The 14620-nt window shown below is 39.1% G+C and overlaps 1 protein-coding gene across 13 annotated transcripts in view; it reads left to right on the top strand.

The window, feature by feature from the left end:
* The window catches only part of SEMA6D (semaphorin 6D), a 58045-nt gene extending 49895 nt beyond the window's left edge, over positions 1–8150 (top strand). For 3 of the 13 annotated variants that reach the window (XM_043472072.1, XM_043472071.1, XM_043472070.1), the window contains 5 exons: positions 25–102; positions 530–630; positions 990–1046; positions 2527–2694; positions 4421–8150. In XM_043472072.1, the coding sequence (XP_043328007.1) occupies positions 25–102; positions 530–630; positions 990–1046; positions 2527–2694; positions 4421–5709 (1693 nt within the window). In that variant the 3' untranslated portion in view covers positions 5710–8150. The remainder of the gene's footprint in view (positions 1–24; positions 103–529; positions 631–989; positions 1047–2526; positions 2695–4420) is intronic. The other 10 variants (XM_043472075.1, XM_043472074.1, XM_043472076.1 and 7 more) reach the window with 8 other exon arrangements.
* Positions 8151–14620: the final 6470 nt, after the last annotated feature.

Below are 14620 nucleotides of genomic sequence, written 5' to 3'. Positions count from 1 at the left end.
TTACCTCTGTCTGGTTGCATACAGGTCTTGTATTGCATCTCGAGACCCATACTGTGGCTGGTTAAGCCAAGGGGCCTGTGGTCGAGTGAGCCCAGCGATGCTGTAAGTACACTTTGTCACATTAACAGAGATCTTCTCCAGATGTGCTTCTGTCTTCTCCAGGGACTCTAAAACTAGGAATTTTAGAAAAATTCCAGTAACACTACTTTGATTTTTTCTTTTCTTTCTTTCTTTGCTTTTTTCTGTTTTTTTCTTGTTGTTGTATGGGAGAAGTTAAAACAAAGAAAATCTGGAGCTATGACAGGGAAAGGAGATTGTAGACAGTATAATACTTAAGGGAAAGGGATGGATGGTGAGAAAGAAAACAATTCTCTTTTGCTCTCTTAAACACTCTAGTTACCAAATGTTGAATACAAATATTCATCTTAGCAAGCTATGTTGAAATGTCCATTTTTCTCTCTCTGCTCATTCTTACTAATCTGTCTGTGTTCTTGGTTCTGCTCTGGTTGTCACTTGTGTTCCTATGAAGGCTGTTAACTGAAGACTTCTTTGCTTTCCATAACCACAGCGCTGGAGGATTTGAACAGGACACAGAATATGGCAACACGGCCCATCTAGGGGACTGCCACGGTAAGACCGAATCTTCCTTTCCCTCCTGGCGCTTCTTTTGGACCACATTTGCACGTGAACATTATTTTACAATCAGCCTTTTATAATGACTGAGGACACATGCCACCTAGCATTTAACTTGAACTTCGCAAAAGCTGAGCTGTTTGATCATGGGGATAAGTTAGAGAAGAATCTTACTTTTTTTTTTTCCTTCACCATTTACAATTCTATAGGAAATCTAGAGAAAGGTAGTCTAACCAGTAGGTTCATTTTTTAATTTATAGTCCTTTCTTTTGACTTTTTGAGTTAACTGGAATTCGTAAATTTTTGCTTTCTTTTGGTTACTTCGTACTGATTACTTGTTCCTTTAATTCTTTTAGAAATTTTGCCTACTTCAACTACACCAGATTACAAAATATTTGGCGGTCCAACATCTGGTTAGTTTTTTTTCATTTTTTTGAATTAACAAACCTTTTCTTTCCTTCAGTTAAGCATTTTCAGCCCCTTCTCCCCTCCTTTTGCGCAGTTTGGCAGCCCCTCATTTTTGTGCTTTGACTCATTAACCCCCTGATGGTCCCAAAGACTTTTTCTTACTCAGCACTTCACCTTGTGTAGCATGTTAACAGTCCATCATTGACCAAGGCACATCCTTTAAGAAAATCCAATGGATTAACATAGGCTGCATTTCAGCTGCACGCCCGTCCACCTGAGCTTTCTTCTCTCACCCCCGTGCATCGTGAATGTTCCCTGCAGCCATCTATTTTTAATGGATGGCAGAACTTCATTATTTCCCCCTTCTCTCCTCACCTTTCCTAAGACCTAGTATACAAATACACATTTCCCCAAAATGTGTATTTATAAATTTTAGAGATCTTTTTTGGAATGGTTTGTGGTAATCCCTGGAACCTTTGAATGTTGTGATCTCAGTGGTGTGAAAAAGGTTCCCATCGAATGAAGCTGGTTTCTGATGTATTAAGATGTTCACTGGGTTCCCTGTGCCTCCCCGCCCCGCCTTGTCTTCATCTGTTCTGGAGTCTTTATCTGTGACCGTTGCACCAGTCTGAATTTGGGTCTCCGGAGTTTTCACTTAAAATCATATGCTTCCATTTTGATGGAAAATCTCCTTGGCAGAACTCAGTAATAGACACTCTAAGAGTTAAGTTACTCCCGATCCTATCGCTGGTTCTAAAATTCACTAGCAGTTTCATTCCTCAGAGGGGAGAAAAGGATGGTAGATCCTATGTATCAGAACATCCTTAATCAACTCATAAATGCCATTTCTTGCGCATGAGTTGCTTCTTACTCTTTGGAAAAAAAAAAAAAACTCCCTGGGCATTCTGGAAAGCTTCAGTGCTTCCCCATGGACAGTAGGCCTTCAGTGCAGTCAGTAATCACAGATGGGGGGGAGGTCTGTGCGAAAGCAGGACAGCCTGTTTGTCAAGTCCAAAATTGAGTGTTTATGCAGAACCAACCAGGTGTTTTCTGATGAAGTTACACTCTAGGTTCCCCAGTGAAAGATATACAGCTTCCAACCATCAATAAAAATTATTTTTTAAAAATGTGCAAAAAAGAAATGAAATGATGCCGTCCCACAGAAAGATGAGGAAATCACAATCTTTGGGATTCATATTACCTTTTCCATGAGTGTCATTAATCACCCCAGAGGTTTCAGTAGGAGTATTTTGAGTGTCTTCAAGTTTGAAATCTGCTTAATGTGTCTTTATGATTAATTTTTAGTTTTTATTTTTCCCTTGAAAGAAAGGGATTTGGTGTAATCTCCTTAGATGTGTTTTGATGAAATCCTCGAACAGGCTTTCTCATAAAATTTGCTTAAACTTTACTTGACAATACAACAGCCCAATCAGAAACAATGGGCTGACACTACCCACGTTAATAAAAATCTGTTTGCCACCACAGACATGGAGGTATCTTCATCTTCTGTTACCACAATGGCAAGTATCCCAGAAATTACACCTAAAGTGATTGATACCTGGAGACCTAAACTGACCAGCTCCCGGAAATTTGTAGTTCAAGATGACCCAAACACTTCTGATTTTACTGATCCTTTTTCAGGTATCCCAAAGGGTAAGGCCTCACCAGGGAACTCATCTCTCACTGAGTGGAAACCTGATTCCTAATATCTCTGAGGAGTGGATGGAGGTGAACCCAGACGGAGCCACCTCTGCTATTATCACCGCCTCCACTGGCCGCGGTCACTCCGGTTTTCTGTGGTTACGTGGAGTGCATTCCTTAACAGCGACAGAGGTGGAAAGCTGAAAGGGTTGGTGAAACAGCCACTCAGACAACCTAATCCATGTTGGCTTCTGTCTGAAGAAGCTGGACCCTGCTGGATATCAGAAAATGCCGAGGGACACCCGGGCAACATCCCAAAACAAAACTCATTAATTGCAAATATCCTGATACTGGCTGTTTTTTTTAGGATCCTTTCCCAGTCTTTTGTTTAGCTCCTGTTTATAATGTGATCTGAGAAGTATTGATATATGCCAGGCACCAAGTTGTTTGAATACCACAAGCAATAAAACATAACAGAGCCCTTGTCCGGAACTATCATTTTCGGCCCATAATAGAAGCAGTTTATCAAATAGCTGCCTGTTGAATTACCTTATTAGATCTAAGACTCTAGGGGGGAAAAAAATCTATTCTTTAGTGCTTACTAAACTGTGGTATCAGGTTTCCAACCAGTTTTTATGGCAGTGCATTGTCATTTATGATTTACGTCTGTTGATTTTGGATTTTTATGTTTTCATTGTAAACAATTTTATAATCATTCTTCCTCTTTTATTTTCTTTCATGATTCCGTTTCTACTTTTCTTTGTCTTTTACATTACCACTGAATTCCATTGCGCTCAACATTGATTAAAAACAACTAATGTTTGAAGGCCTTAGTACTAACCTAGAGCAACAGAATCTTCAATTCACTCTGACTTACCTTATTCTGGGATAGCTGTGTTTGTAGCATGTAACAGACTTGGATACCTCTTAAACTAACATATCTAGATGTCTGTGGTTGCATTAAAAAAAAATAATTACAAACTAATTCACTCTTCTTCTTCCAGTCTAATTTAAATATTTCCTAAAATATCTCAAAACAATTGGATAATATCATTTAACTCTAATACATAGTATACTTCCTTAGACTGTCTGGATTTTTTTCATAGCAGACAATTCAAGAGTGCTTCACTCCAAGATGGAATGAAAAAAAAGCAAACAGGAAAGGTTGTATTTGTAGCTAACAATGACTAAGCAGATGCTTTTAGTTTGTGAACAAATTATGTAGTTTCATGCTAATTAAGAAGAGCATAATTGTATTAGCATAATTATTTTAGCAAAATGTGTATATATACAGATTCATACATTTCCCTAATCCCAGTAGCTGCCCTTTAATCCTGATTTATGAATTAAGAGAAAATCATGAGAAAGAAAAACATTTTATGAATTTTAAATGGGCCAGTTAGAAAATATGTAATTTCTAGCCCTAATTTTTAGATAGAAACGCTTAAAATTTTGTATGTTATATAACAACTATTTAAGAGGGATTGGAAGGAAAAAAGACTAATACATAATACAGATCAATGGAAGAGTTATCCTTTATTTGTAGCAGTTGTAAGTGTCTCTGGGGACCCTGTTGTGATTAAAGAAAAAAATATGTGATTTGGGAGTCCACCTCACTCTCCAAGATAAGCATATGGACCATGTGAAGGTAGTGTTGATTCAAGGCAAGCCATTTGCTGGCTAATACTGTTTTAAAGAAGCTCCTCACTCAGACTCTTTTCCTGTGTGTCTGTTGCAGGTGTACGATGGGAAGTCCAGTCTGGAGAGTCCAACCAGATGGTCCACATGAATGTCCTCATCACCTGTGTCTTTGCAGCTTTTGTCTTGGGTGCATTCATTGCAGGTGTGGCAGTCTACTGTTACCGTGACATGTTTGTTCGGAAAAACAGAAAGATCCATAAAGATGCAGAATCTGCCCAGTCATGCACAGACTCCAGTGGAAGTTTTGCCAAGCTGAATGGTCTCTTTGACAGCCCAGTCAAGGAATATCAACAGAATATTGATTCTCCCAAATTATATAGTAACCTGCTAACCAGTCGGAAAGAGCTGCCACCCAATGGAGATACAAAATCCATGGTCATGGACCATCGAGGCCAACCTCCAGAGCTGGCTGCTCTCCCCACACCTGAGTCTACACCCGTGCTTCACCAGAAGACCCTGCAGGCCATGAAGAGCCACTCAGAAAAGGCCCATGGCCATGGAGCTTCGAGGAAAGAAACCCCTCAGTTCTTTCCTTCTAGTCCTCCACCACATTCCCCACTAAGTCATGGGCATATCCCCAGTGCCATTGTTCTTCCTAATGCTACCCATGACTACAACACTTCTTTCTCAAACTCCAATGCTCACAAAGCTGAAAAGAAGCTTCAAAACATTGACCACCCTCTTACAAAGTCATCCAGTAAAAGAGATCACCGGCGTTCTGTGGATTCCAGAAATACCCTCAATGATCTCCTGAAGCATCTAAATGACCCAAATAGTAACCCCAAAGCCATCATGGGAGACATCCAGATGGCCCACCAGACCCTAATGCTGGACCCCGTGGGACCTATGTCTGAGGTCCCGCCCAAGGTCCCTAATCGCGAAGCATCTCTCTACTCTCCTCCCTCAACTCTTCCCAGAAATAGCCCAACCAAGCGAGTGGATGTTCCCACCACTCCTGGAGTTCCGATGACTTCTTTGGAAAGACAGAGGGGTTATCATAAAAATTCCTCCCAGAGGCACTCTATATCGGCTATGCCTAAAAACTTAAGTTCACCAAATGGTGTTTTGTTATCTAGACAGCCTAGTATGAACCGTGGGGGGTACATGCCCACCCCTGCAGGGGCAAAGGTGGACTATATTCAGGGAGCACCAGTGAGTGTTCACCTACAGCCTTCCCTCTCCAGACAGAGCAGCTACACCAGTAATGGCACCCTTCCCCGGACGGGACTAAAGAGGACACCGTCCTTAAAACCTGACGTGCCACCAAAGCCTTCATTTGTTCCTCAAACCACCTCTGTCAGACCACTGAACAAATACACTTACTAGGCCTCAAGTCTGCCCTTCCTTGTGTGGCTTTATCCTGTCTATGTTGTTGAGAGGATGATATGGTAAGGGTACCTTAAGAGACTCGCTTGTATTTCAAGAGAACCAAGTGGCCAAAGAAACTCTTCCTAACTTTGGCAACATCAGAACTTGCCATATGTAGCTACTGCAGCAAGGCTTCTGTGTACTTGCCTGAAAACAAAGGAAGGTGCTGGTCATTCCATTTCTTTTGTTTGAAGCTAAAGAGATGTGGCTCTGAGGGGCTACCTGTAACCAGTATAAAGAGCTGATACAGTGCTCAGAAGAATCTGTCTGTGAGCAAATACTTGAAAATGGGTTCAACTTAGACTGCCATTTTGTGTGGTCTTCCCATTAAATGTGAACATTTTAATATGTATGCATTCACCTTGCCTCTTGCACAAATGTCAAAAAAAAAAAAAACAATGGTAATGTCTCAAAGAAACAAACTTGTAGATTACCAAACAATTTGCTAAAAATTCAGTCTTTGACCCAAACTGTAGCATCTTTTTCATGTGTGGCATTTTTTTCCATGCCACCAAGGAACTGTGTTGCGTGTGCATGTATGTGTGTGTGTGTGTGTGTGTGAGTGTGTGTGAGTGTGTGTGTGTTCTGTCCACACTAGCATTTGTTTAGGTGCCCATTGCATCTTTTTGTGCTATGGAGTTGTTTACATCGCGCATGACTGAACAAGAGACAATAATTTCTTCCCACAGCAGTCCATTGGGTTCAGCTTTGAGAAAGAAAACCAAGGCTGATTTTGACAGTCAAAATGATTAACTCGACTTCCATGTTACCCAATGCCAGAATGTAAGAGTACTAAGTAATTTTGTGCTGCTATTCACTGAAACTTCTATTACAGTCTTGCCAGCTTAAGGAGATAGAGATGTTAAGCGGTATCCTTGATTTATCCACCAGTTTCAGTAGTAAAATTCACCAGTCCACTGTGAATCCAAGCCCCAATGACTATATTAACCTTGGACACACTAACAAGGTTTTATTTTTATTGTGTTTGGTTTTTCCCCTGTGGTAAAATTCCTCTTGTTTTAACTCCCCTCTAACCCCAAAATGGGGGGAAAAAAAAAACAACACACAACACACACAAAACAGAAGACAAAAGAAGGGAATGTGAGAGGGTCTTAATTGGCTTAACAGAAACAGTCTATGAAAACCTAACAGTGGTGCAATCATGTTGTCTATGTTGTGTGATGTGAGAATTTTCTCCTAAGTCATGCAGGTAACGACAGTATACTGTAAATATTACATGTGGGTTTACCTGAATCTGTGCATTTTGTGCCTTATTCATGAAAATGATAGAAGTACTCAAATATGTCAAGTGTTTTCAGTATAGCACATCATTTACTGAGTGCCAGTTGTACATGTTTTTCAACCAGCACCTGAAAAGACTTTTCAAAAAAATCGTAACAACAGCCTAGAACGATTAACTGTAAAACAATCCATCCAGATAGCCGCATTACATCCTTTGCCATGATAAACATTCCACTCCTGCTTTCACTAAGGATGAATCAGTGATAATGTGAAGTCAAATGAGGTTTCCCGGGTAATGTGACACCTGCAGAAACCATATAGAGTCATTTATTCGTAGTTTTGCAGAAGCCACTTACAGTTGATGATGTGCAACCCTGACGACTGTTTCAGTTAATATGCTGCACACCACGGTTTATTGAACCTCATCTAGAAAGTATCAAGGCAGAGGAATGCTCCTGACTTAGTCAGACAAATAAGTTCAACTGATTTCCTGTGATAATATCTATTACTTGGGGGAGGATGGGTTGCAAAAGACCAGAGCATTTTTATACAGAATGTAGAATACGGATGCAGTTATTCTTTTTCTTTGAGAATATTGTTTTATAAAGAACATGATTCCCTGAGGTCTCTGGAAGCTCAAAAGCTAAAACTTCTGTTTTTGCAACACGTCAGCTTTGAAACTAAAATTTTACAGATTGATAATAAATTAAACCAACCAACGATAAACACTACTCAGCCCACCGCCGACAAACCTGTTTGAATTCACCCTGCCAATATTAATCCCGGCGTGCGGAAAATGGAACAGTAACTGTATGTGAACCCGGATAACATTTTGTAACATTGTGCTGCCTTGTAGTTTGTAATGTGAGTTCTATCAGTATTTATGTTGAGATTTCTAACATAAAATCTAGTCTCTATCCTGTTAATTTAATTTTTAAATGCTTTATTCATTTGTGCAAAGGTAAACACAGATTGTATCTTTTTTAATGGTACGGCATAAAAAGTAACCCTAAAGTGAAGTGGCTCTATACTGTTTTATAGAGTACTTTAACATGTATAGATATCTTGTAAACTTGTATTGTGGATGTGTAAATAATATGTACTTTGGGTTTTTAACACCGCATGTAAAGTCAAAATAAAATATACAAATCATTATATTCTGCCTCTAGATGTGGAAGAGGTTTATAAGGTGTCATATTTTTAAATGTCCTTAAGTCAGTCAACACCAGTGAGAGCTTCTTTTAAAATATACCAAAATATTCTTACCTAGAATACTTGCCACCAAGTCATGGTTATAACACATTGCTCTTCTTGGAGGCCAATGCTGATCATCAGAGCCCCTGAAAAATGTACACTACAGAAAACCAAGTGAACTGTGTTATTTAACAGTCAGATTCTTCAGGCCAACATCCCAGTGGCTCAACTTGTCCATGTGTTGCTAGTTCAACAGGCTTTTTTTTCAACATTTTTAGAAAATTTATTTTTAATCAGAGGACAATTGCTTTACAATATTGTGTTGGCTTCTGCCATACAACAATGTGAATCAGCATAAGTATACATATATCCTCTCCCTCTCAAACCTCCCCCCACCCCCCTCCAGAACTTGCCACAGAGTACCTCGTTGAGCTCCCTGCTCTATTACCCAGCAACTTCCCATAAGCTATCTGTTTTACATATGATGATGTAAATGTTCCAGTGCTACTCTCTTAGTTTTTCCCACCCTCTCCTTCCCCTGCAGTGTCCAAAATCTGTTCTCTGTGTCTGCATCTCTATTCCTGCCCTGTAGATAGGTTCATCAGTACCATTTTTCTAGCTTCCATATATGTATGTGTCAATATGTTACTTGTTTTTCTCTTAACTTCACTTTGTATAACAGGCTCTAGGTTCATCCACCTCACTAGAACTGACTCAAGTGCATTCCTTTTTATGGCTAAGTAATATTCCATAGTATATATGTACCAAACTTCGATCTTCTTTATTCATTCATCTCGGTTTCTCCCATGTCCTAGCTATTGTAAATATTGCTGCAATGAACATTGGGGTACATGTGTTTTCCAGTTATGGCTTTCTCAGGGTATAAGAACAGTAGTGGGATTGCTGGGTCATATGATAGTTTTATTCCTAGTTTTTTAAGGAGTCTGTCTCCATCCTGTTCTCCGTAGTGACTATATCAGTTTACATTCCCACCAACAGTGCAAGAGGGTTCCTTTTTCTCGACACCCTCTCCAACGTTTATGTTTGTAGATTTTTTGATGATGGCCATTCTGACTAGTGTGAGGTGATATCTCATTGTAGTTTTGATTTGCATTTCTCTAATAATGAGCAATGTTGAGCATCTTTTCATGTGTTTTCTGGCCATCCCGTATGTCTTCTTCGGAGAAATGTCTGTTTAGGTCTTCTGCCTACTTTTTGATTGCATTGTTTGTTTTTCTGGTATTGAGCTGCATGAGCTGCTTGTATATTTTGGAGGTTAATCCTTTGTCAGTTGTTTCATTTGCAATTGTTTTCTCTCATTCTGAGGGTTGATTTTTCATCTTGTTTATAGTTTCTTATGCCATGCAAAAGCTTTTAAGTTTAATTAGGTCCCACTTGTTTATTTCTGTTTATTTACATTGCTCTAGGAGGTTGGTCAAAGAGGATATAGCTGTGATTTATGTCAAAGAATTCAACAGGCATTTTTAAAATTTGTGATTTGTATTCTCACATGAAATTTGTAATATCATTTTAGTCTAAAATTATAACTGGTAAATCAGGTTCCTATGAATATTTCTTGCTGTTTTGTATAAGATGTTTCTCAGTTCCATCATTTCAATTGAATAAGACTGTAGTAAGATATATGGTCAAGTATTGAAATGGGAGGTAAAATCATGATTCCATTTGATTCTCTTAGCATGCATGAGTTAGTAGCTGCTGTCATTGGATTTAAAAAAACGAATGAAAGAAGAGACAATAAGGGAAATGTATCTTCAGCCTTGTTTCTCCTTGGCTTTTTGAGCATTGTATTCTCTTTCATATCCATTGTCTATCTCTATTAAGTTGGTGTTTATTATACTGCCTGGCCATCATACCAGTTTTCCTGGGTACAGCGATTTTTTTTCTAAAAAGTGCATCTTTCTCTTTTCCCTTTATGGCAGATTTTAGCCTTTTTCAATCGTGGACATCTTTGATTACTTAAAGAATGGTATGGACTGAGAGCTGAATTTCATTTTTTTTCCCCAGGAGATTTACAGACCCCTTAAATCATATCTATGAATCCTCAAGGTAAATGCTTAGATGCCATTTGAAAGAAATGGGGTTAGAGAACTTAGAGCTTTTCATAAGGAAGGCTTTGTAAAGAAACATAAATTAATTAACCAAGACGTACCAGAGTGGTGGTGTTGCCAGAAATCCCATTGGTTGGCATTTAAGTTACTCTGGGAAATACGACAAATGAAATGCTGATTCAAGCTAAGAAGAAATGTTGTCTCACATGCAAGGATCACCTAGGTGCTGGCCAGGTACCAGGAGGACTCGCCTCCCTGCTGAGAGAAGCTGTCTCTTTTCCTGCCCGCCCAGTTCTTCTCCTCCATTCTCCTTGTCACAGGAGGGCAAAGAACAAGGTGTCCAAAATAGCTCAGGGTCCAGGTCTGGGAGCTGGATTCAAATCCTGACTCCAGTATTCATCAAGTCACTGCAGCACTATACCTCTCTTTTCTTTAACTTTTTGTTTTTTGTTAGAGTATAGTTGATTAACAATGTTATGTTAGTTTCAGGTGTATAGCAAAGTGATTCAGTTACACATATACCTGGATCTATTCTTATTCAAATTATCTTCCCATTTAGATTGTTACATAATACTGAGCAGAGTTCCCTGTGCTACACAGTAAGCCTTGTTGGTTATCTATTTTAAATATTAACAATGAATACATGTCCATCCCAAACTCCCTACCTATCCCTTCCTCCACCCTTCCCCATTGGCAACCATAAATTCATTCTATAAGTCTGTGAGTCTGTTTCTACTTTGTAAATAAATTCATTTGTATCATTTTTTTTAGATTCTACATATAAGAGATATCATGCAATATTTCTCTTTCTCTGTCTGACTTGCTTCACTCAGTATGACAATCTCCATCTATCTTGCTGCAAATGGCATTATCTCATTCTTTTTAATGACTGAGTACTATTTCATTGTATATATATACCACATCTTCTTTGTCCATTCCTTTATCAATAGGCATTTAGGTTGCTTCCATATCTTGGCCATTGTAAAGTGTGCCACAATGAGCAGTGAAGTGCATTTATCTTTTTGGGCCATTTTTTTCCTCTGGATATACACCCAGAAGTGGGACTGCAAAATATTATAGTAGCTCTACTTTTAGTTTTTTAGGGAACCTCCATACTGTTCTCTGCAGTGGCTGTCCCAATTTATATTCCCACCAACAGTATAGGAAGGTTCCCTCTCTTGATTTGTTTTCTTATTTTTGAAAGGAGATGGTTCAACATCCATTTCTCTGACAGTTCTATGGTATCTGTCAACTCTATAATACCATTAGCTATTTTATGAATGCTGTGCTTAAATATTAGTCTTTCAATAGCTTGGTTTGTAGGCCTTTTATGACTGTGAGAGGCCTATTCCATGTTAGATGTGAGATATATGAGATTGGCAATAAAATAAGGCATGAAAACAATGCATCTTAAGTCAATCAGCTTGTGTTTATATTTGATGCTTAACTTTTTTGCATATATAACATGCAAAACACTTAAATATCTGCTAACATTGCATTCTTTATCAAATAGATGTGAAACCATAAACAAGGAGAAACTGGGCAGATAAGAAAACCAATCTTCAATTCACAGAGGAATCAGGGGATGAGAGGATGGGGGAGGGCACTCAAATCCTGGATATCCAGACCATGGATCTACAGGGACTCACATATTAAAGAAAATAGAATATTTCTAGACTCTGTCCCATGATATAATTCTTTTTAAAATTAGGTATTGATTGTTGATTGATAAATCTCTCTACCCCATGTACTGTGGCTTGTTTTCGCTTCTAGTGCTGGGTGTGGGTGAAGAAAAGTGTGATAAGATCATTTGTTACATATGCACTGTTACTTTGGACTGCTATTCATTTGTGTGAGATGGATTCACCTGATGTTCCTGTAAAGACTGACTTAAGGCCAGTTAGAGAAGCTGTGAGAGGGAAGATTTGTCAGTGTCAGACAGCCCAGTCCAGCAGAACTTTCTCTACTGATGGAGATACTGTATATGTGCTGTCCAATAGGGTGGCTCAGTGGTAAAGAATCCACCTGCAAAGCAGGAGACATGGGTTTGATCCTTGAGTTGGAAAGATCTCCTGGAGAAGGAAATGGCAACCCACTCTAGTATTCTTTTCTGGGAAATCCCACGGACAGAGAAGCCTGACAGGCTACAGTCCATGGGGTCGCAAATGAGTCTGACATGATTTAGCAACTAAAACAACAGTAATGCTTTATGTTGGAAAAGGATAAGATTTGTCCTTCCCATTTTCAAGGTACAGAAACTGAGATCAGCGGGGCTGTGACAACTATGGAAACATAGATGACAGCCAATTTACAAATCAGGGCTAACTCATGTATTTTCACACTCAGGCCCTGTGTGCAAAGCAGCACACTCCATGAAAGGGCTGAAAGAGAATATCAGTTTTCTATCAGAAAGGGTGGCCTCTCTCTGCATTTCACATATAATTAGGAGAGACAAAAAGGGTAGAATAATTACAGTGTCCGGGGGTATGTGCCAAACATGGAATGAAAAATGAAACATTTAGTCAATCAGTCACATGCTTGGCCATCATAATAAACATGTCAAATCAATTGCTTCGAAAAAAAAAAAATCCCTGAATTGAGTTGATGCAGTACTGTAGGCTGAAAGCAACCAGAGAGGATGTATTTAGAGACATTAAAAGAAATTAACCTGATGTGACCAAATTGTACCCATCTAAGTTTCTGGGCATCATGCCAGACCTATATCTGTGGATTGTCAGAGAGTCTTTGGAGAGAATTCACTTTATTTCTTATTTTGGAATTTCTTTTACATTGAGCTGGGGTTGTAGATTGGGAGTTAAACACAGTTATAATTTTTTCACACTTCCCTATGTTTGGGGGAGCTAGAGAAGTCAGACTTCATCTTAAAGGAGAATGTTTTCTGATGATATGAGCTACCTAGCCTTCTGTGAGGTCTGCAATAAGCCCCTAGAAAATGTCTGTCAAAGCATCAAATTTGAGGACTGTCTTGGGGGTTTTATTCTAATTCAGGTGGCAGGGTCTGGCCAGACATTTGCAAATGTTAATGATAGTAAGCATAGCAGAAAGGTATATACCACTTCACATTTTCAAATCAGGTTCCCCATCTAGGGGATTAGAGGATTCTTTAACACTCTGAATGGAGCATACCAAAGGATTGGGAGAGTTTTAGAAAGTGTAAAAAAAGAAACAGAATCTTTGGGGTACTTTTGCAGACTTGAAAACCTCAGGCGCTAGCAGATGTTTGGAGTTTGAAATAGGTTCCAAAATTCAAGGACATTTCAGGTTGAGAGACAGAACCATTCACTGATCTGGACAACCTGGATATTTGCTGGTCAGTTACAAACCTGCGGCAACTCATGAAGTTTAAATCGAACCTTAAAATTCAACCTGACTTGATGACAGCCTGGTCAGACTGCCCAAGTGAAGGCTGTCCCCTGAATAAGCCCATCTGAATACCAGGACTTACTAATCTATTATTTCCAATTACCTATGCAACACATCTCAAGAAAGGTAGAAACTGTTGAACTCTTGATATTGGATTAATTTATATAACTATTTATCATACATTTATTTAATGAAAATAGTAAAATATTTAACTGAAGAAAGCAATGGGATTCAAATTATTTTAAATATAGAAGGGAGTCTGGAAAGAAATGCACAAAATACTAAAAACTGGTTGTTATCATTAAAACTAATATATTTTGAAGTGTACTTCATTCAAACATATATTTTGCTAAATTTGCTTTAGGCTTTCCTATGGTTCAGTGGCAAAGAATCCATCTGCCAGCCAATTTAGGAGATGCAGTTTAGATCCCTGGGAGGGGAAGATCCCCTAGAAAAGGAAATGGCAACCCACTCCAGTATTCTTGCCTGGGAATATTCCATGGACAGAGGAGCCTGGCAGGCTACAGTCCATAGGGTTGCAAAGACTGAGACATGAATATGTGACTGGGCACGTATGCACACATACAATTTCGCTTTAAAAAGAAAAAAAAAAAAATCTGGGAGACAGCCCCTGATTTTGATTAGTTATCTGGTCTCAAGAAAAGGTGACTTCTGTCCACTGCTGAAAAGAACTGTCCATGAAAAAAGTCCATGAAAAGAACTTCTGTCCACTGCTGAAAACGAACTCCATGGTTTGATTTAGCTGAGAGGGAGATGTCACTATGATGATTGGCCTCGGTATGCTTTGACTTCTAGGGTGTCTAAACAGTGTATTTCAATTTTAGCTGGAGATTCTAAGAATGACATGATGGAATATGAAAATTGTGAAAATCCCAAAAGGCAGAACAGAGGCTTCCAAAGGAACACTGGGGGCCAAGGTAGAGAGGCCCAGGCCGCGGCTGAGCCAGGGCAGGAGCAGA

This window comes from Cervus canadensis, chromosome 6 (genome assembly GCF_019320065.1).
Source record: "Cervus canadensis isolate Bull #8, Minnesota chromosome 6, ASM1932006v1, whole genome shotgun sequence".
Lineage (NCBI taxonomy): Eukaryota > Metazoa > Chordata > Mammalia > Artiodactyla > Cervidae > Cervus > Cervus canadensis.
The sequence above is the reverse complement of the archived record's forward strand: the minus strand, read 5'-3'. Positions and strand labels throughout refer to the sequence as shown.